The sequence below is a fragment of the Schistocerca nitens genome, chromosome 8 (genome assembly GCF_023898315.1).
Source record: "Schistocerca nitens isolate TAMUIC-IGC-003100 chromosome 8, iqSchNite1.1, whole genome shotgun sequence".
NCBI lineage: Eukaryota > Metazoa > Arthropoda > Insecta > Orthoptera > Acrididae > Schistocerca > Schistocerca nitens.
Genome location: NC_064621.1, coordinates 175,394,582 through 175,417,222, shown reverse-complemented (window position 1 = coordinate 175,417,222; position 22,641 = coordinate 175,394,582). Strand labels below are relative to the sequence as shown.

The 22,641-nt window shown below is 39.4% G+C and overlaps 2 protein-coding genes across 4 annotated transcripts in view; one reads left to right on the top strand and one right to left on the bottom strand.

The window, feature by feature from the left end:
* The window catches only part of LOC126198705 (chondroitin sulfate synthase 1), a 367,470-nt gene extending 360,626 nt beyond the window's left edge, over positions 1-6,844 (bottom strand). Inside the window, exon 1 of the mRNA XM_049935208.1 lies at positions 6,532-6,844. Within this exon, the coding sequence (XP_049791165.1) occupies positions 6,532-6,836 (305 nt within the window). The 5' untranslated portion in view covers positions 6,837-6,844. The remainder of the gene's footprint in view (positions 1-6,531) is intronic.
* A 1,396-nt stretch (positions 6,845-8,240) lies between these two features.
* Positions 8,241-22,641, top strand: part of LOC126198704 (heterogeneous nuclear ribonucleoprotein 27C-like) — a 63,587-nt gene continuing 49,186 nt past the window's right edge. For 2 of the 3 annotated variants that reach the window (XM_049935206.1, XM_049935207.1), the window contains exons 1-6: positions 8,242-8,391; positions 11,312-11,352; positions 11,437-11,603; positions 16,561-16,747; positions 19,119-19,201; positions 19,960-20,061. In XM_049935206.1, coding sequence (XP_049791163.1) covers positions 8,354-8,391; positions 11,312-11,352; positions 11,437-11,603; positions 16,561-16,747; positions 19,119-19,201; positions 19,960-20,061 — 618 coding nt within the window. In that variant the 5' untranslated portion in view covers positions 8,242-8,353. Of the gene's footprint in view, positions 8,392-11,311; positions 11,353-11,436; positions 11,604-16,560; positions 16,748-19,118; positions 19,202-19,959; positions 20,062-22,641 lie in introns of all 3 variants that reach the window. The other variant, XM_049935205.1, reaches the window with a different exon arrangement.

The following is a 22,641-nucleotide window of genomic DNA, read 5'->3' as shown; positions in this document are numbered from 1 at the left end:
AACAGTTTCAATGGAACATAATCATCCACCCACTCCATAGTCCTGACTTGGCACCCAGTAACTATCACCTGTTCCCTAGGTTAAAAGAACATTTGGCCGGAAAGTGATTCAGCTCCGACGACGAGGTGAAAGAAGGTTCGTAACTTTCTGAACAGCATGGCGGTGAGCTGGTATGACATGGGCATACAAAAACTGCCACAGCGTCTACAAAAATGCATCGACAGAAATGGTAATTATGTCGAAAAATAGCTAAATGTTCAAGCGGTAAACTGATGTAAACCATTGTAGAAATAAACAGGTCTATGTACTTATGAAAAAATAGGAGACCTTACTTTTGGGATTACCCTCGTATAACAAGTTCATGATTATCTGGGTGCAGATTACTCAGTTTTCGCATTATCTATATACAGATCGGCGTTTTTTTGCAAATGTAAAATGAAATTTGAAGTAGACCGGTGTGAAAAACTTTGGGACAAAAGTAACTATCGGGTGATGTATCAGTGCTAAGTAACTTAACTCGATGGAACTTTGAGCACATATAAAAAGAAATGGTACGCAATGAGACGAACGGAAATGACACCTTTATTCAAAGATCTTAATTACGCTTGAGTCATGATTTATAGTGGTCTCCTGCAGATTACAAAAAGCGGGAGATAGATCTTAGTAGGGTGTGTGGTCACCACAGACAACACAGCATGCTCCCTAATGTGCTCTCACACTGGACACAATGTTGGTAAAGCGTTCTTGTGGTATGGTGTTCCATTCCTTTGGCAACATAGCTGACACTTGCTGGATTGTCACTGGTGCATGTGGGCTTATTCCAAGAGTTGCTCTACCTTAGCTGTTCAATGCAGTTGTGCACTGCCATAAACAAAAATGAAGTGAGGGCCAACTACACTCCAGAAAAGAAACACATGGGGAAAGATACAAAGTCACAATTACGTTCAGTGGTTAGAGTATCGGGTTCAAAGATTTGGATATCAATATGCCCATACATCAGTACACCTCTGCACATCATTACATCTAGACCACCAAAATGATCATCTTCGACAACATTCTTTGATGCATTATGTGTTCCCATCTCTCGCAATATGAGGGAACATCCAGAATCACTACAAAGCCTGAGTATGCTCTCGCTCGAAAAGAGCACTCCTCATTGGTCCAATCCCCATGCTAGTGGCACCATTGCAAATGGTGCTGCTGATATGAGCGTGTCAACAGAACACAGTGTATTGGTTGTTGGGGCAGTCCTGTTAAATGTGGTCCTAATTGCTCATGCTGTTTAGCCTGGTTCGTTTCTTGCCTGTTGCACAATAAGTTGTCATCTATTGCTGTAGTTGACCATGGTCGACCATTTCCTCCCCTTCAGACACCAGTGCCTGTAGTTGAGAACACATCACTTGCATGTGAAACAGTGCTTTGAGCAATATCAGTCTCCTGGACTACACCCACAACACTTCATCTGTCTTCCAGTTTCCCAATGATTATGCCTCATGTGAAGTCATCCAAATGTTGTCTCGCCCATGTTGTAATGAAATGAACTGAAATGATTTCATGGTATTATTATCGCCTGGGAGACGTCATCTGGGATTGTTCGTCTGCCTGGTACAAATCTATTTGACACCACTTTGACGTCTTACATGTCGATGCAGATTAGGTGAAATGATTAGGGCGACACAAACACCCAGTTCCCGAGCAAAGAAAATCTTGTCCTATGAGGAAATTCAACCTGGGACCTCGTTATCTAGAGGCAGTGACGCTAACCAATAGACCACAAGTTGTGGACATGTAGTGAAGAACACCACCACAGTGCACTAACTGTTAGCTGACTAACACACACTGTCTTCCCATTCCTTCAACTGCCTGGCGCTGTTGAGAGCCCCATTTGGCGCTATAGTTACGCTCAGCTCACGTCATGTGACGTCCAGTTTTCTATCCACAACTGGAAGACCTCTGGCAACATATGCAATAAAATGAAACACCTACAGTCGTCCTTACGATGTTATTTATTATATAGCTACCAGTTTCTGTGAGCCAGTACACCTGCTTCAGGCCTTATCTGACGCTGAGGGGATGAACTCCAATCGTACACACAATTCCATCAGTGGCCAACATCTATGAACTGAAACTTACTGGCAGATTAAAACTGTGTGCCCGACCGAGACTCGAACTCGGGACCTTTGCCTTCCGCGGGCAAGTGCTCTACCATCTGAGCTACCGAAGCACGACTCACGCCCGGCCTCACAGCTTTACTTCTGCCAGTATCTCGTCTGCGGTGTGGAACGTTCTCCACAACTGCCTCTATCTGTATCACATACATTGCGGGGCCGATTTTGTTCTGCAAGGTCGCAGGAGAGCTTCTGTAAAGTTTGGAAGGAAGGAGACGAGATACTGGCAGAAGTAAAGCTGTGAGGCCGGGCGTGAGTCGTGCTTCGGTAGCTCAGATGGTAGAGCACTTGCCCGCGAAAGGCAAAGGTCCCGAATTCGAGTCTCGGTCGGGCACACAGTTTTAATCTGCCATGAAGTTTCATATCAGCGCACACTCCGCTGCAGAGTGAAAATCTCATTCTGGATCTATGAACTGATTTTCGCTGACTACCTGTAACAACGATGTTTCATCTCCAACCATCAACTACAAACTGACTGGAGAAACATACTGGCAACATATTCCTGCACTTTCATTCGTTTCCACTGGGTAATTAATACTTTATTATACTTTATCTCTCTCATTCTTAAGCTTTGCAGAACAATGTATTATTTTATAATTATTACAAGCATATTCGTTGGGAATACACCATTATGCGCAATATTTATATTTTTCTCCCGGTATATGATGCAGGCGCTAATCCCATCGTCGGAGAGTACTGAAATATTTTTCGGTTGTTTCCCATTTCTTCTTCAGGTAAATGCAGGGATTCCATCCTTGTAACACGTCCACGGCCGATTTCTTGTCATTATTTGCATAGCCATTTCCCGAGCTGATAAAGGTCGATAACTGCCAACTCATTCAAGGCGACAGTAAAAGAAACATGGTTCAAATGGCTCTGAGCGTTATGTGACTTAACATCTGAGGTCATCAGTCCCCTAGAACTTAGAACTTCTTAAACCTAACTAACCTAAGGATATCACATACATCCATGCCCGAAGTAGGATTCGAACCTGCAACCGTAGCTGTCGCGCGGTTCCAGACTGAAGCGCCTAGAACTGCTCGGCCACACCGGCCGGCTAGTAAAAGAAAGTTATTTTGGTTTTCGCTGGGACGAATCCCTTCAGGACTCTTGCTCCGTGTTGATATGTAATGAACGGATACTGTTAAACTTCGCCTGAAGGAACGTATTGTTGGTCACAGTTTTCTAGCCTCGAACAGGCTTAGATAATTCTGTAGTTCCTAACGAGGATAATTGACAAGGACGTTAATCTGTATCACATAGTTTTTCTGAAGTTACGGACGGCTTACATGTGACAGGAAGACGACAGATGAACGGAAATGCGTTAACGATCGAAAAGAAGTGACAAGTTACAGAAAACTTCCTCCAGATTATAGAATAAGCACACACAGCAAGAGAAAAAGAGAGTAAAATGTTGAAATTTTGCAACTAAAGCTGGCAATTGAGTTAGACCATCACAGCATGAAGTGTCAAAAAACTTCAACTTTGCAGAACTAGCGGCTCCAGAAGAAAACAGAAGGCTTTCCCGAGTCAGGCTGGATCTAAGTAGAGAAAGTAGGAGTTCCCAGAAACACTGAAGATCGAACGAAAATTTAGTACGTCAGGTTGAATGAGTCAGGACAGGCGTCGCTACAGTATTCATGGAACTGCTGTTCAGGTCGAGAAGCTTTAAAGTTATCAAACATGCAGCTGATGCTTTTTGTAGTTAAATCTTCACATATATCGAACAGAACAAATTTTTATTGGGGTAGGGGGAGGGGGGGGGGAGATCGATAAGGGGGATTATGTGTCATGATCCTCCACAACTGGTCCCCTCTCCTGCCCCCTGGCCTATAAATAACATTTCACTAAAAGCTTCTATATTTTTATGTAGAGAAATTTTTAAGTTTGTTTGATACTTAGGAAAATAAAGTAGCATGTACATAGCCTAAGAATGACAAGGAACTCTAAAAAATTACATGCTATGTTTGGCATAGGATACTTTTCAGATGATTGCATGAGAGCTAGTCGCCATGGATGTGAATGTGGACTGACCAGCTGCAGTCAGCAATCCAGTAAAATAGACATTTACGTTCATGGACCGGCCATATCTAGGGTCAACAACAAATTGGACAGGGTTCTTGAGTCCATGGGTAGAACCAGCAAACCACAGAAAATTCCATAAGGCGAGACTCTCAGCAAATATACTCCACTAAGGAAGAAACAATTAGTTTCCTTATTTTAAGCGGAAACTAGTGACGGAAACAGCATTTCTCTCATTTACCTGCTCGCATAGCTTGCCTGCAGATCTGTGTTCACAGTCATAGGGCTAACTGAAATACTGATAATTATGAAAGCATACTTAGATTTTGTTTCCTGCAAATTATTATTCTTTTAAGTTTGTTATATACATGGAAGAGGATGTAGATGAAGATGAGATGGGAGATATAACAGTACGAGAGGAATTTGACACAGCACTGTAAGACCTAAGTTAAAACAAGGGCCCTGGAGTGGACGACAATCCGTCAGAACTGATAGCCGACCATGACAAAACTATCCCATCTGGTGTGCAAGATGTATGAAATTGGCGAAATACCCAGAGATTTCAAGAAGGATTTAATAATTCAAAGAAAGCAGGTGCTGGTAGGTCTGAACATTAACAAACTATGAATTTAATACGTGATAGTTGCAATAACACGAATTCTTTACATAAGAATGGAAAAACTCGTAAAAGCCAACCTGGGGGAGGATCAGTTTCGATTCCAGAAAAATATTGGAATACCAAGGCAATACTGACCCTACAACATCCCTTAGAAGATAGATCAAGAAAAGTCAAACCTACATTTATAACATTTGTAGACTTAGAGAAACAATTTGTCAAAATTAACTGGATTACTGTCTTTCAAATTCTGAAGGTACCAGTGTTAAAACACAGTGAGCGAAAGGCCGCTTGCAACTTGTGCAGAAACTGGACAGAAGTGATAGAGTTGAGAGGCATGAAAGAGAAGTAGTGGTTGTGAACGGAGTGAGACAGGGTTGTAGCCTGTTCCTGATGTAATTCAGTCCATACACTGAGCAAGGAGCAAAGGAAACCAGAGAAAAATTTAGAGTACGAATTAGAATTCAGGGAGAAGAAATGAAAACATTGAGGTTTGCCAATGCAATGTAGTTCTGTCTTGGAAGAGCAGTTGAATGGAATGGATAGTCTTGAAAGGAGCGTTTAAGATGAACACCAACAAAAGCAAAACAAGGATATTAGATTAGGAAACGAAAAAGTAAAAGTAGTAGTTGAGTTTCGTTATTTGGGCGGAAAAATAACTGTCGATGGGTGAAGGGTAGAGAAGCTATAAAATGTAGACTGGCAATGGCAAGAAAAGCATTTCTGAAGAAGAGAAAGTAGTTAACATCGACAATACATGTAAGTGTTATGAAGCTATTTCTGAAAGTATTTGCCTGGGGTGTGGCCTTGTATGGGAGCGGAATATGGACGATAAACAGTTTAGACAAGAAGAGAATAGAGGCTTTTGACATGTGGTGCTACAGAAGAATGCTGAACAATTGTGTAGATCAGGTAACCAACGAGGAGATAACGAATAGAACTGGGGAGACAAATTTGTGGCACAATTTGACTAAAATATGGGATCGATTGATAGGGTACATTCTAAGACATCAAGGTATCACCAATTTAGTACTGGAGCGAAGTACTGGGTGGGGGGGGGGGGGGGGAGGGGAGGGGGTTATAAATGTAGAGAGAGACCAGTTGCGCACAGTATACAGATTCAGAATGATGTAGATTGCAGTAGTTATTCGGAGATGAAGAGGCTTGTACAGGTTTGAGTAACATGGATATCTGCATCAAACCAGTCTTCAGACTGAAGACAACAACAACAACAACAAGAAGTTGTGCTAAACTGATGTACCAAGCGTCAGTGTAGGCAAGTTGTTATTATTACATAAAACATACTGTTATTATTAAATACTAGTCAACTGTAATATCTTAAAGTGGGAGTGGCAGGAAATTATGTTTAGACGATGAGGTTCAGGACGAAATAAATTGTGACCCATAAGAATTCAACCCTGGATCCGTGCCATTAGCACTGGAGGGGTACTGCCGATACCAACTTGGCCTCAAGCGCATGCTAATTTTGGGTTATCCATGGTGTTTCTTTGATCTACGCAATCTCGGTTCCGCGGTTACAAGGATATTTGGGAGCTTGCTGTAATTATTTCTCTGCAACGAGCCGCCAGTAATCATCCGTTACTCGCACTAAAATATTCGGAAAAAAATCCCTAAACAACCCTCACAAATTTATCCATGTACTTCTGTTTCGCCCTGCAGGGCTCGATAAGATAGCCTTGCTAAGAACGAAGCAGTGTTTGTTACCTGTTATGAACGTTTTCTGCCGGATCTGTGAGGCCTATAATGTGAAGTGGATCTTCTGCATCGGACAGAGGAGCCAGCGGCGGTTGCTGACGTAGCGGCTGCGGAGCTGGCCACGGGGAACCAGCGGACGGGGCGCAAGGCGTTCCGCCGCCACCCCCTGGCGCCACCCCCGTCGTGTTGTCGGCGCGCAGCAGCCTGTCGACGAAGGTGGACCGCGGGGCCGCCACCATCAACCCGGCGGCTAACCCCAGCACGACGCCCAAGGCAGCGCTGGCGCCGCGACGCCGCCTGGCGCCAGCTGCCATGCCGGCGGTCCGCCGCGACGGCGGAGGCGGCAGCGACGCCGAAGGCCGGAACGTCAGCAGCTCCGTGCTCGGGTGGCACAGGAAGGCGTCGCCGTCGCCCGGGTGCCGATGCGCCCGGCGCTCGCGGCCGGTGGCGACCATGGCGATGCGGACGGGCCGCCGCCTCGCGTCGTACTAGCGTGCAGACGAATTTCCACTCGGCGCAGCACCGACCGCGCTTGTAGTTGTCGACCGCACCGCTGTGCCATTATTCAAACACTGTCTACAAGCCTTGTTCCGCTGCTCTCATGCGTCAGCCACATTACGCTGGACACAATCCAGTAGACGACACATTTCGTGCCTCCAAATTAAGTATTCAGCGCCGCATATTTTCTCGCTCCGGCTTTATTGTCAACACCACTACTGGCAACTTCGTTTTCCTGTGCTCCTGCAAGAACAAATATTCTGAACCAAATGACGCTTCTTAGGCGTCACAAAATGTGGGTTCTACTGCTGAAATCCTTTCTGGGACACCTAATGTCGACAACTCTGACATCTGCCGTTTCTGAGGTTTCCATAATGAGACTGTCGCATTAGGCATAAACAAATGACGCGAAACAGCAGAATAATTATTTACACCCCAGTACACAATCATGTAAGCGTTTAATCCTCGGAACACATACTAAACAGATTCCATTTCATGCTATTACAAGCAACAAACAAACTCAACCTTTTAAGTCGGACACTACAACAGACAGTTGTGTCGAAGCACTTGTCAGATTATAATATACTGTCTGAAAGGGAAACTAATTTCTGTGAGAAGGTAAAAATTAATTTATCATTTGATCAGGCACATAGTTCATCGCTTAAGCCAAAAGAGTGGATACAGATCCGTAAAACTATTCCATCACTCGCAGACGTAATGCGCCTCGCCGACGCATCGCACGGCAATACTTTATAATTTTTGTTCGATCCGCTAGGTGGTGCGAGTGCGCCATGTCATCGTTCTGCACCCAGATGGCCGCGCCATCTTCTAACAGAATATTGAACGAGCTTGTACAATCGAGATTGGTAACGTTTTCAAATTACGTATACATTTTGCTTTATTCAAGACAATAAAATTTTTATGATCACCTATATTAAAAACAAATTAGTCTGAGAATTAAAATGTGTGAAATGTGAACAGTTGTTAAAATATGTTAAAACTATAAACTTACGTAATTAATTTTGTTTCATTATAATCGGGTTATAGTTAGATAATAAAATTGTGAATTACAGAAATTCGTATTATATAAGTCAATCTGAGCGTTTTATCGGCTTATTCTATAATTCTTCTCTTTAAACATAATTTTAAGGAGCAGTGTTTTGACTACTTCCTGGGCGCCATTGTGGTGCTGATTGTCGCGTTCGTGGTCGATATCTTTACGTTCCTCCATATTGGCTTTCTTTCCCGAGAAAGCCATTTTGAGGTGAGGTGTTTGTTAGACGTAGAAGCACTAAAAGAGGAGCTTTATTAAGGACTGAGTTCCGTACAAAACATGAAAATGAAGACAGAAGTGGATAACGACGATAAAGGGTTAGTAGGACATAAGGAATGGTGCTTAAATGTAAATGATTCTGAAATGTAATAATATTGCTATTGGCGGTAGTAGCCGCCATTAACGATTTGTGTATAAACGTAACTTGTGTAAGTGTTGTATGGCTTTTGCTGTTTAAAAAACGATTCTAGTGATTTTTATGTTTTGGGTTGAGATAATCCTGAACAGAGTGGTTCTATAGACTTACCTACACGTAGTACGTGTGTGCCACGCTACACGTGTTGGTATGTTAATTCGTGGAAAATTTTGAATTATTTCAAATTGGTTAGAGAGTATTGCTGTTGAGCCAGTTGAAATTTGTTATATATGTGGAAAACTTGAATTAGAGATGTAAGAGTCACCGGTTTGAATTTAGGATGGCTGATTGTACTCATTTCTAGTAGCTGTAAGAGCTTCTATATTGAATATCGCCGATTTTATTGCGAAGAGCGCGGTTCGTTGTAAAATTTGTACTAACCCACTCGTGTATCTCTTGCACTGTCCTTTCTATTAACTTCTGTAACAATTGTCTTGGGGGAACAGTACAGTCCTAACGTCTGTATGTTGGAATGGACCCAATGTTTGCATTAGTTTAAAGTAGTGTGATAAAATATTGTAGTGAGAGCTTTGTGGTAAACGAGGGGTAAGTTTTCTGGGCCTTAATTCTAAGTAGTTACTGATATGTGATAATGTGCATACAACACAGAGGTTTTTAGTGCTAGGTGTGTTGGTAGTATGGTGAGTTTGTGATAACTAATTAACTAAAACATTTTGCTGGCCATTCTGCTAATGGGTGAAGCTACTTTTATTCGTGATTGTATTAGCATTTGTAAATCACACGAGTATTTTGGATTGATTTGGCACAATGCTGAAGGCTTCATTGTAGCCTTCGTGTTAAATGAACACTAATTATTGCAGTGAGAGGGCTTACTTTGTTTACATAACATAAAGGGTTTTAGATATTTCTTATGGATAGTAATGCACAAGTAAGGTAAATGTCACTTCAGTTCCTTGCCATCTTTATTTTAATGGCAGCAGTTTACTTTTGCAAATTTTTGAGTAGCAGATATACCTGATTATTACAGGACAGTTTGTTTCTTGTAGCTGTGTTCACATGATTGGAGAGCTAACAGGCAGTAGCAACAAGTAATATACCAAATGACGGAGTGTACTGTGCATGGAACGTTAGATGTTAATTTCTGTTGGGGGGGGGGGTGTGGACACGGTCAGTGTTTCTTCAAAAGAGCACTGTGTTTCTTGTGTGTAATCCCCAATGTACATTGCACAGGACAGGTGGGAGAATATATGTGAATTTATGAAATCTCTCTGTACTGGTTGGAATTCTGCACAAGTTATTGTGGTTCACTGTAGATCATGGAGGCCTTTGTAAATTTACATTGCCAGGTAATAGTTTGAGGGTGGTGCTTGTTCGCTAACATTGCAGTGTATGTGGGTAAAATCTGTTGCACATGAAGATGAGGGTTAAGATGGAGTAGTACCCAGTAACATAATTTGATTGCTTTAGTTCAGAGCAAGTGAAGCTTATTATTTCTGGCCTAATCTTTGGCTGAGGTTAGGCTAAAGATGTCACCATGAGAAGTTTCTCTCATTCACTTCTGCTTACAACTTAGCTTACAGTGTAACCTTGTATGCACTAATCACCAGTTGAAACTGTTCTACTTCGGACCACCAACTATTCCAAATTAGGCAATATATAAATATTTAGTAAATGCTGTGATCACACTCAACCATCATTAATACTACAGAACTTGTAACAAATGAGTTCCTCATAAGCATAAGCAATAGCATATTGCCTTACTGTAAACTCCAAATGCATTTTAAGTTCAATTTTAGCAAAATGTTTTCCTTCTCTTATACATTGTTCCAATCAATATCATGAAAAGCCTTTAGGGATTTGGAACAAGTAAACAGAAGTGGCCCCTGTATAGTAATTTCGCAAAGTTTACTAGCAATAAATTGGGACTACTGGTAGTCTGTTTACATCAGTAGTAGGAATTATGGCTAGTGTGTGGTATTGAACTGCCCTGATACCTTTGTTGTTGTGTCCCTGATCTGTAGTGTTGCTTGATGTTTGGGTGGGTGGAAGGTGATATGTTGGTAGTGTGTGATGCTGATGAATATTAAGGTGAGATAAAGATAGTGGTAACAGGTTGATCTGGAGCATAGTATAATGTTTGGATTTCTTCTATATTTAATGTACGTTGCCCAGGTGGAACTTCAAATATTCAGGGAGATGAAAGGAATGATCATTTGAAGTATAATAAATATGTGATCTCAAATGCATGCCTTAAGAGCTATGAGCACTTGTTCATCTTTGCTATAGCAGAGCACCTCTCTTCTGAACATGTTCTCATAGGTCTTTAAAATATGCTTTTGAGAGCATGATCGTTCCTGTCATATCCCTGAATATTGGCCGTATGTTCGGGACACCATGTATATATACTGCATCTTCTGCCATAAGAATTGAAACTAAGGTGGAAATTCACAGAACCCAAATTGAATTTAGTCTCAAGTGATGTATATTACCAACATTGTTCATAGACCTTGAAAAATGGAAGGGGGTGTCGATCACGTAACTTAAATTGTAATTAGATAAATATATTACTTTGTGTTTAGAAAACAGCTATTTTCAGGAAAAACACTGCGTCCTCCTTTCATTATTCACTTGCTGTTTCTACTTAGTACCTCAAAGCATTTGTGTAACTACTCTCAACAGTATCAGGTTTCTATACACTGAAAGTCAAAATCTATTAAATATGAATGTTAGAGATACAGAGCTTCCCGCATTTACTCCAGTTCTGATATAAAACATTGTCTTTAGAGAAATAAATATACTAATTGATGGTTCGTTGGCAGATTCTAATTTTGTGGTTATTCTATTTGTATTTTTTCTTGCAGGAAACTGTTCGTTGGTGGTTTGAGCTGGGAAACAACACAAGGTTGGTTTGTCAGTTTTGATCAGTCTTAGTCAGAAGTTTGGGTAATAATGTAAAATTTCTAATAGCTCTTCTCTTGTATTACAGAGAATCTCCAGAGGTACTTCTCACGTTATGGGGAAGTGATTGATTGTGTTGTTATGAAAAACAGTGAATCTGGTCGCTCTAGAGGATTTGGGTTTGTTACCTTCTCTGATCCAGCAAATGTATCTCTAGTGCTTCAGAATGGACCACATCAGTTGGATGGCAGAACAGTGAGTTTTTGCACATATGTACTATTCAAATTATTATAGCTATTCTGATTTTTGTTCTGCAGGTCTTGGTTTTCTTTGAATATATTTTTTTCTGTAAAAGTGAGAATACAAGGACTTTGGTTTTCATTTGTCGATTTATGGTTAAGGTACCATTTTTGGTAGTATGTTGAACTAATTTCATCCTTTGAAATGATGCTGGATTTGTGACAGAAGATACTTACATTAGTTATCTGCATGAAGGTGGAGGTAGTTAATGTAAGATACTATGAGCTTCACTTGCCTTATTCGCTGATGACAGCTTTCTGGTGTTTCAGAGAAATTTGCAGTATTTGTGGTCAGATAGCTTTTGGATTTTTCATTCTGAATTAGCATGTGCAAAACATGTTACTTAAAATTACTGAAGGTTTTTAAAAATCTTTGCTTGACTCCATATTTAACCCAGTCTTTGTGACAAATCTCAATGTAAATTTGCAAAAGGTGTATTGCATATCTTGGGGAAGGGGGGGGGGGGGTGGTTCAGAGGTACTGGGACACTTGACTCATTGAGTTAGCAACACTGAATGAAATCATAATCTTACAGTGCCTATAAATTGAAGGGTTTTATTTTAAAACTGTACTGTTAAATTTTACTGGCTACTTTCAAATTTTGGTCATTCCTAACTGCATAGCAGATGAGGATACATCATCCTTAATTGATAAAGATGATGGATCCACATTTAAAATGCAAGGGGGATGAGCAAAGCTGGAAACTAGGCAGTACTTTCAATAAATTATTCTATGAAAATATGGTGTAGACAATGTTTAAATTTTCAAAATGTTAACTGGAAGTATACGTGTTGTTTTTCTTTCAGGCAATCCTAGATTACTCTCTTCATCCATTTTTATAAAATTACATTATTGAGAGGAACTGTTAGTTCACTAAGGCCGGTATTACACTATCAAATTTCTTTGACAAAGATTTGATCAAAGATGTGATCCAATATTCCGTCCAATATATTTGACAAAGATCTTTGACGTAGCGCTACAAGGGGTATTACACTGTCATCAAATTTTTCGTCAAAGTTCAAGATGGCTGACAACAACTTATTATTAACCGCAGCAGTTCTACGTACTCCAATTGCATTGTGTGCACATGCGGAAAAGAAGTGGGGGGGGGGGGAAATGGAACCATACGTACGAGGTTGACAGTCTTAAAAGTCCTGGGATCACAACTTGATAATAAATTCAGTTGGGAGGAGCACACCACAGAACTGCAGAAACGCCTTAACAAATCTGTATTTGCATTCGAGTGTTAGCAGACATAGGCAACATAAAAATGAAAAAGCTTGCATACTTTCATTCCATAATGTCATATGGGATAATATTTTGGGGTAAATCTTAAAGTCAAACAAAAGTTTTCAAGGTCCAAAAGCGTGTAATACGTATTATTTGTGGAGTAAATTCACGGACCTCCTGCAGAAACCTCTTCAAAGAACTGGGTATACTAACTACCGCCTCTCAGTATATTTACTTCTTAATAAAATTTGTCGTAAATAATATATCTCTTTTTCCAACAAACAACTCAGTTCATACATACAATACCAGGAACAAAAATGATCTGCACAAGGACTTAAAAGCACTTACTTTAGTTCAAAAAGGGGTCCACTACTCAGGAACACTCATCTTCAATAATTTGCCAGGAAACATAAAAAATTTAGTTAGAAATAAAGAACAGTTTAAAAGGAGCCTGAAAGACTTACTACTGGCCAACTCCTTCTACTCCATTGGCGAAATTTTTAATAGAAACAAATGATGTATTGTATTTATTCATACTATTAGTATTTTTATTTCAGCTTAAAAAAAATCGACATGTTCCATATCCACGAGGATCTCCTCAGCACGGATCTATGGAACGAAAAACTAATCTAATCTGGGTGAAGCCGTGGGTTTTACGACGACACGATAAAAGCATTCAACAAAACTTGTTACGTGATCTTACAGTGGAAGACGTCAAGTCGTACATCAATTACTTAAGAATGGATGAGCATACATTTCTGTATGTGCTCAATGAAGTGTATCCTCATATCATAAAGCACAATTTTCACTTAAGAACTGCTACATTTTCAGAAGACAGGCTCACTATAACACTCAGATTCCTTGCTACAGGAGAGGGTTATGTTAGGTTAGGTCAGGTTAGGTCTCCAATCTTCTTAATCTATTTTTGTATTCAGGGTGCCTCACGTTGTAAAGCGCCTCATAAGCTTCAGACATCTCTATTAATTCTGTAGTTGTCGGCACACACCAATTGTATTTACCGGCAATGGCTATAAAAACACTACAGACGACAGAACGCTGCAGCGATGCTAGCGCTCCGCGTGGTAACATATCGCATTGCAGTGAACAGAAGACAAGCGATTTCTTTGATCAAATATACGGCCTCGGCCTAGATTTGATCAAATATTGGACGACATTTGTCAAAGATCCCTATTACACTATCAAATATCTTTGACAAAGATATTGAACAAAGAAATTTGATAGTGTAATACTGGCCTAAGTAAGCTGACACATGTAACACATAGATGGCTGCCAACTCCTACGCATTGCCAATAATTATTGCAGATTTATCACCTTAAGTACAAAGTTACGGAAGTTAGTAAAAACTATGGGAAAAGACATTGTGCAATATTTTGATTTTAAGAAAAAATAAAATGTACTATTTACATTTTGCTAATCATATGCTGCTAAAATGTTTTGTAACTTGTAATTTTTTCCATCCTGAGTATTCATTAAACCTCTCTATGAATGATTTTGTCACTGTGACTTACTGAAGGCATGTTGACATGGAACCTGAAGTGGGTTCTCCAACATTGCAGTGCTGCAGGTAAAAAAAAGCTATTCTGGCTCTGCAGCAATAACAGCAGGATTCATCGGACTCTGGAAAAACTTGTCAGCAAGTTCTGTTAGCTGCCGCCCCATACGAAATTAGTGACAACAAAAATTTGACACTTCCTGTTAGCCATGAATGTATGTGGGAGGCAGAAATGGGGATGTGGCAAGGTGTCATCAACTGTAGATTCCCCTGTCGCTTCCATTGGAAGTGTAACATTGAGGCTGAAGTATGTTCTTCATTTAATAAATTAGATTAATTTTAATATTAAAATAATAAATCTATGATGTCAGCAAGGGAGAGGGAAACCATGACCATAGATACCAGGTGCACAAAGTTATAGAAGGCCTATCATTCCTGTAAGAACACCTATACCTCCAAGTACCTATCAAAGACCAGAAAGCTGAAGCACTAAAACTTGGTAGTAAAACACTCTGCACTCCATGCCAGAGTGCCTTTTGATGAATTGAAAGGGCCCACTCAGGAAACTAGTACTTAAAAGGTGAAGATCGTGAGGAGAATGCTAGGACCCATAAGAGAGGAAGGCGGTACCTATGGAATCTGGCACAACAATGAGCTCTATGAACCTCAGGAAAACAGTCACATGTTAAGAGGGCCTTCTGTGGGCACATGACCTGCCTGAATCACTCCAGGCTCACCAACAGGATCCTCACAGTGACAAGTAGGGGAAAGGTGTCCAAAGCCAAGTAGACCACCTCTGTTGAATCAGACTTAGGTGAACTGCAGATCCTATTAAAGACAACTGAGAACGGCACTCGATACAAACAGGCCATCTTGCAGGGAGTCTTCCCACTGTCTCTCACAAGAAAGAATTGTACATGTACCACCAGACTTACGTGGGCAGATGAGAGGAAGCAGGCTCACAGCCAGAAGGTGAAGGCATACTGGGCCAAGGAAAAGCAGAAGACACTAGCTGAGAGTTAAGACGAGCCCCTTGGTCCCTAGTAGGCCGAAACGAATTGAGAGAAAAATTTGATCTTATAAACATACCTTATTTGAGGGTGAGAATATAAGTGCTGGTAGATGGAGAGACACACACACACACACACACACACACACACACACACACACAAATTTCGTAATTTGTGTGTGTGTTTTATTGTCTATCTACCAGCGCTTTCTCGTGTGGTAAGTCACAGTATCTTTGTTAATATTAAAGCAGTAGAGATCTCATTGAAGAGGTTTTTCTTTCTACATGCTTTGTTGGGCCAGATTGTGTGCTCGACGTTAATAGCAGACCACTTGACTGCCTCTGATCTGCTTTTTATCTGTGTTCTGGTATGTTTGTCCTCGTAGATTGTGAAGTAATAATGAGGTTGATTTCCGATATTTCGGAAATTTAACTTTGAAATCTTACAAAATGTTCACTAAACATGTAATGACAGACTGCTGCTCTCCATACAGGGATGTTGATTTGCAGACAGGCATGACGAAATGCTGCCGTACATTTAAGCTTTTGTCCAAAATGCCTTTTCCTAAATTAGAAAACACACAATCACAAAAGCACAACTTGCCTCCCCCCCCCCCCACACAAACACACACACACCAACCACTGTATACATATCCATCTGCATAGATACTCCGCAAGCCATTGTGCAGTGCTTGACTGAGGGTACCGTAGCCACTGAGGCTGGACGGCTCGCTTAGCATTTGTCATCTTGTTTTGCCTGTTGGGGATTCGACCACTCACCTGTATGGTTAGTAGTGATCTATCCTTTTCACAAGACTGTTTTGCATAATTGATTTTCCATTGTTTAATAAACATATAATAACTACATAAGACTTATGAATCCATTGCCGTTATAAATATTCTTTCCTTTTACAAGTGAAGCAAGCTGTTGAATTTGGGCAGATTGAGTGTGATTGTATTACTGTCGACTACAAAGTAAGTCAGTTGATTAAAAGGTTACTGAGACAGTCAGAATGAGACAATTTACATTTTATGGATTGAAAATAATCCTTAGTTGTCTTCTGTGTTTTCAAACTTAAAGTACTTCCTGTCTAACCACATAGTATGAAAGTACTTCTTTCCATTTGGTATTCTGTAAAATACTTTTTGAATGTTCACAGATTGATCCTAAACCATGCAATCCTCGCAGCCTGCAGAAACCAAAGCGAAGCAACAGCTTCCCCAAGGTATTCCTTGGTGGTCTACCTTCCAATGTTACAGAAACTGATCTCAGGATGTATTTCTCGAGGTTTGGAAAGGTGATGGAAGTGGTCATTATGTATGACCAAGAGAAGAAAAAGTCAAGAGGTCAGTGAAATCTGTTCCATCAAAATTACAAATAATGTCTGCCTGTCTTGACTGTGTTAGTTCAGATTGTGTTATAGATACATAATCATAGACTAAAGCACAATGGGAGGAAGTTCGCAGTCAGGACTGAAACTGGTTGAAATCAATTAAAACCGCATCTGAAAATTATTTTAAGTCACTGGTAATGTATTATATTATGGAAGATCAACATGACCCTTCCTTTTGGATAACAACTAGTTGATATTGTTTCACTTAATGTAAATAAAATCATCCTACCTAATCGAACCTGTAAACCTTGTTCGAATTGTCGTAGTAATTTTCCTCTTTGACTACAAAATTTGCAAACTGTCATATGGCAGAATTTGTAGGAAAAGAAATAATTCTTAATCTCCCTTTGCCACTGAGCTATAGTCTTCAGTTAGAGGGCATTTTCCAGTTCCTGTTTAAAGTGAGGACAAATTGCATTGGGATAAATAATCTTAAGATACTAAACATTGTAAGTAGGAACAGAGTTTGTGTTACAATTCATATTGGTCTTATATATCCTTCACATTGATTGCCAATTATTCCATTCTATGGAAATTCACCTACAGAAAAAGTTAGTGATCTTTCCAGCACTCCACTGCTCTTCTTATAAATAATTGAAATAAATTTCATATGGCTTTGTTTTCTTGACTAATTAGCACAAAATGTTTGCATACTCTGTGCACTTACATTCCGTGTGTGTTTAATTTGGTATTTCTTCCAACTATTGTGTGCTGTTCATCAGATTTAAGCCTGGAGCTTGATACCAAAGATGTGTCACACTATCTTTTCCACAGGTTCTGTAAATTATTTTCATTTTGCAGGTTTTCTGCTTGTCTGTCATTTGTCTTTACAAAATAGTTATTGTGAACTGTTTGTGGTAGCTTTGCATGTTTGGCTGACAGGACAGATACTTTACTTCTCAGACTGATAAAGTGGCCTGGCTATTACATTCTATTAGCATTTATTTGGATCTTCTGAATGAATCAGTGTGATAGATCAAGCACTGAGACAAGACCTTTGTCAAATTGATTCTTGCATTTACATTAAAGATTAATTGTAAATATTGGTGTTTTTGGTGTGAATTCTTATGTATGGCCTGTTAACTTCAATGGGACAAAAGTATGGGTGCATATGTCTGGCAGTCTTTGTCATAGGTTTGGACAATACACTTATTTTCATTCATGCGTTTTGTCCCACTGTGGTTGGGTCCTCATGTTCTGGAAATTAAACCAATTGTGTGGTCAGCATTATAATAGGCTTTAACTATAGCTGCTATTGGCTTTAACATATGTTGAAATTGTTAGGGAAATAAAAATACCAGGAATTCTTTTATAATATTGAGCATATAAGTAGTTTCTTATTTCAGTTCAAATTTACAACCATTGCCATGAGTTTGGTTGTCCAGGTAAACATTAATACTGTAAATGTATTGGGAAATTGTTCCAGTTTAACTTAAAATTTTAAATTTATGAATAAGAATTTCAGTAAATCTGCACAGCCTTGAAAGCTAAGTATTAGTTTTCTGAAGTTTATATATACATATTGTCTTCATGTTTATACTGTCAGTTGTCTGTGCAGTTTTACTGTATGTTGTCAAAAATGATTTTGGATACAGTACAATTAAAGTTTTTAATTGTAATTATGTTTATGCATGGATTTGCTAATAAACTCCTTTGTGTGTGGCAAGAATATCTGAGGGTGCATACCCACTGTGTGTCTATTTCACATATCAGTGGGGTTGCACTTTCTGATATAGCTTGCTTCTGTACTGAAGTTTAAATATTTAAATGTTCTGTTTTGTCTTTTATTAGGTACATCTGATAAAAGAAATTTTTAATGTTTCATGCTTTGGGGTGTTCACTGCTGCCAATCTGTTCTGCATTGAATTAATTTGAGATACTGAAAAGAGTAGTTGCTCTAACCTCCCCAAATGCCAGATCCTTTGTGACCTTGTTCCTTTTACCAATTGGCATTTTGAAAATGTGGCAATATTTAGCCATAGTTATACTAAGTATAAAGTGTTACGCTAATGTTAAGGGCTCAATGAATAGTAGATAGTAATCTAAATTACTTTTATGCATTACCTAAGCCTAAGTTAAGTACTTTAAAAGTAGGCTAGTTAAGTCTCATGTTCGGCCTTCATTGTTTTTGACACTGATGATGGCTATGAAGACATTGCTTCACTTAAGCCCTATCAGTTCTGAGGCTGAATCAGTTAACCCTTAACAAAGTGATATATAATGTGGCATACCGACATTAGGCAGCAGTGTTGTAACCCAGCGTAATGAAACCCAACTAGCAGTTTTTTCTGAAGTCTGTTTGATTGCTTGGTGTGACACAATAGGATTCGGGTTTTTGTCCTTCGAGGACGATGAAGCAGTGGAACGATGCGTAGCGGAGCATTTCGTCAACCTGAACGGCAAACAGGTATAATTTTTGGTGCCGTTTTCTTGAGACGCTGTATTAAAAACACAGTTGTGTCATACAACTTCCCCATTTATAGTGGATGTATTAATGTGTAAGCTTAAGGTAGAATTAAATTAATTTACTACTGATGCTGTTACTTACTTAGCAGTAAACCATAAATATCATAAGATACAGTAAGCAATTTGTTTACAGGGTGGTTCAACACCAGCATGACACCTTAGTAATTAATTGATAAAATTGTATTTTTATAGATGGAGATATTACAAATGCTTACTGTTCTTAGAGTAGGTTGAGGCATTCTTCACTAATATAGTGAATATGCCTTTTTGTATTTCATTGTGATCTCTCTGTAGCTTATCTGGCATATTTACACAAGCAGTGAAGAATTCCTGCATTATGTAGTGCTATTGTGGGGCTGGTTGTGTGACACAAACTGCTGTCAGTTGGGTGGTTAATGTTGGGTAGCCAGTGTTGTGCTTACCCTGCTTTGAATTTAATGAGTTAATCTAAATTTGCCAAGTTGCTTCCAAAATATTATAGAACTTCATTCATTTCAGTAGCATAGGTAATTAAAATTTGTGGCTTTGTGAAGCATAATGTTATAACTTTGAGAACTTTTTTCTAATAATTACTTGGATATTTAAGTATTCAAAAGCCACTTTCTTCATTGCAATATTTTAGAATGTCCAAACATCCCACTTCAATAACATGATTGTGTTTAACTAACAGGAACTGAAATAATTCTTATGTGTAACTAGGTTGAGATCAAGAAGGCAGAACCTAGAGACGCAGGAAAGATGAGTGATGGACCACCAAACCAGTGGGGTCCACCACAAGGTCCACCAATGGGAATGGGAGGAGTAAGTTTTTTCTAAAAATAAGATAGTAATTGAAAATACTTCGCATTGTTAATGTTTGTGGTGTTTATGCATTGTTACTGCTTGATGGATATTATCATCCTCTTCCTCCACAGATCCAATTAAATGGAGAGGCAGAGTAATTACACTGGTCTCCCATTCTGTTGAACTAAGTCCAGATTATCAGACACTTCCTCTTTTGGTTTTCTGTGGTTCCTCTAAATTGCTTAAGGCAAATATCAGGAAAGTCATTTTTGTCCAATGTGTAGTTCAGTCTGATCCGCACAGTTGACAGGCATAAATCTTTGTATAACCTGCTTTCCTGTCAGGTTTTTACCACTAGGATGCATTGTAATGGCAATGAAAAACTGCAAACATGGAAGAAAGAGTGTGGAAGATGCACCAAGGAACAGATGACATGTCACTGTTGCCACTGATGAAATGGTGATTGCAAATCACGATAAGGTTTTGCAGGATTGTCGAACAACATTGCAGAGCATTAAAACTGCATTTGGATTCACCCATGGGCATGCTTGTGACATTGTTTTGGGTATTTTAGGAATGCAGAAAGTTTCATATCGGTGGGCCCCGAAAAACTTAAAGCAGATCAGAGACGAGTGTGTGCAATGTTGTGAAGAAATAGTCTGCCAATTAGAAGCAGATGAAGACTGCTTTTTTTTTTTTTTTTTTTTTCAAGGTATGTGACTATGGGCAAAATGTGGGTTCACCACTTTGATCCTGAGGCTAAACAAAAGTCCCAACAATGGAAACTTCCTCCATCCCCTACCGCAGAAAAATTCTGGATGCAATGATCAGCTGGTAATGTGACGGCATTGGTTCCCTGGGGCTCTGAAGGGGTAATTATGGTGGATTACTTGCAAAAGGGTGTAACTATCAATGCATCATAGTGTTACACCCTCCTGAGCTGTTTGAGAGAAGAGAGAGAAAATAACAAAAAAAAAACGGGAAATTGGCGTGCACAGTTCTTTCACAGCAGGACAATGCAGACACACAAAGCCTTCACAATACTGGAAAAACTGCATGATTGAGGGTTTGAATTAAGTCATCTGCTATATTCTCCAGATTTGGCTCTGTCAGACTTTCTTTTCCCAAACCTAAAAACGACTTCAAAGGATGACAATTTGAATATTATGCAATGATTATGTTATTATGCTGTGAATGCTTGGTTGAACTCGAAATCTAAGACATTTTATTTGAATGGTTTGTAGACGTTACCAGTGTGTTCCTGCAAGTGTATTAGTGTACATGGGTATTATATTGAAAAATAAATTGGTGTTACGAAATTTCTGTCATTATTTGTTAGGCTAGAAACTTTTCGACCCCCCACCCCACCCTCGAAAGCAGATGTGGTTATCAGTGAGTTGAAATGGAAAATCATAATAGAAACCAATGTTTGAAAATTTGTGCACAGCAAAATATTGATCATCTTTTGTCCTGAAAATTTAATGCATTCCTATTTACAGACTCAACGAATTTGTCACTGTTTTGGAAACAATGAGTTAAAAATTTATAGAATGAAATTTTCACTCTACAACAGTGTGTGTGCTGATATGAAACTTCTGGGCAGATTAAAACTGTGTGCCAGACTGAAACTCGAGCTCGGGACCTTTGCCTTTTGCAGGCAAGTGCTCTACCGACCGAGCTACCCAAGGAAGACTCGTGCCCTGTCCTCATGAGTTAAAAATTCTTAAGTAGATATTGTTACCTCAGTTTGTCAGCCATACTTGAGTACAGGTCTGATAAAAATTATAGGAAATTGGGGGTTGATTTAGCATATGAAGTTGATTCGGGGCCACATTTGAGTTTCTCGGTTGTTTTTGGAGATATTTTCATGGATGAATAAAGGTAGTGGAACCACCATACATATGAAGCATTTGCCTAAAAGAAAAACATTGTGCCTATTTTAAACACACGCCCTTCGATTGTTTACACTTTGATAATACAAAGAGAAATAAAACAAATGGTTTACAATAATTTTTCTTCACTTCCTTATTTTGTTTACTAAACCAATTTCTCTGGTATCTCTTTCATTCATAAATCACAGGTACTAGTAAGTAAACTGATGTATGATGGGTGTTGACTGTATGGGCTCGCATGACAATGATAAACAAGTAGTCACCAAATGCCATATGAAGTTGCAGAGTTAGGGTTGTTTCACATTGTGAAGTTATGCCCTATGCTCATCACCATGCACCAGCAAGTAAGTGCTTCAAATTCTGTGATGCATGCAGTTTGAGGAATTTTTGATCTTCAGCACATTCAGATACTGCCCTTGAGTAATTGGGAAGCCTTCATTGCATTTCTGTTTTATATACTGTAATACTTGCTGCCCTGGTTTGTGAAACTTTGTTTTGGTCCCCAAAAGTTTGGTTGTAGAGCTCTAGCTTCAATTTACCTGAATTCTTTATCTGAAATCACCTATGAATATTCACATGTTGCATCAAATTTTGTGACTGTTGTGGCATATGTTTGTGATCTCTGCTTCATGACTCATCATTAATTTAAAATCAGCATCATATTGTCTGCATGAAGCAGTTGTGAAACACACTTGTACAGTGACTT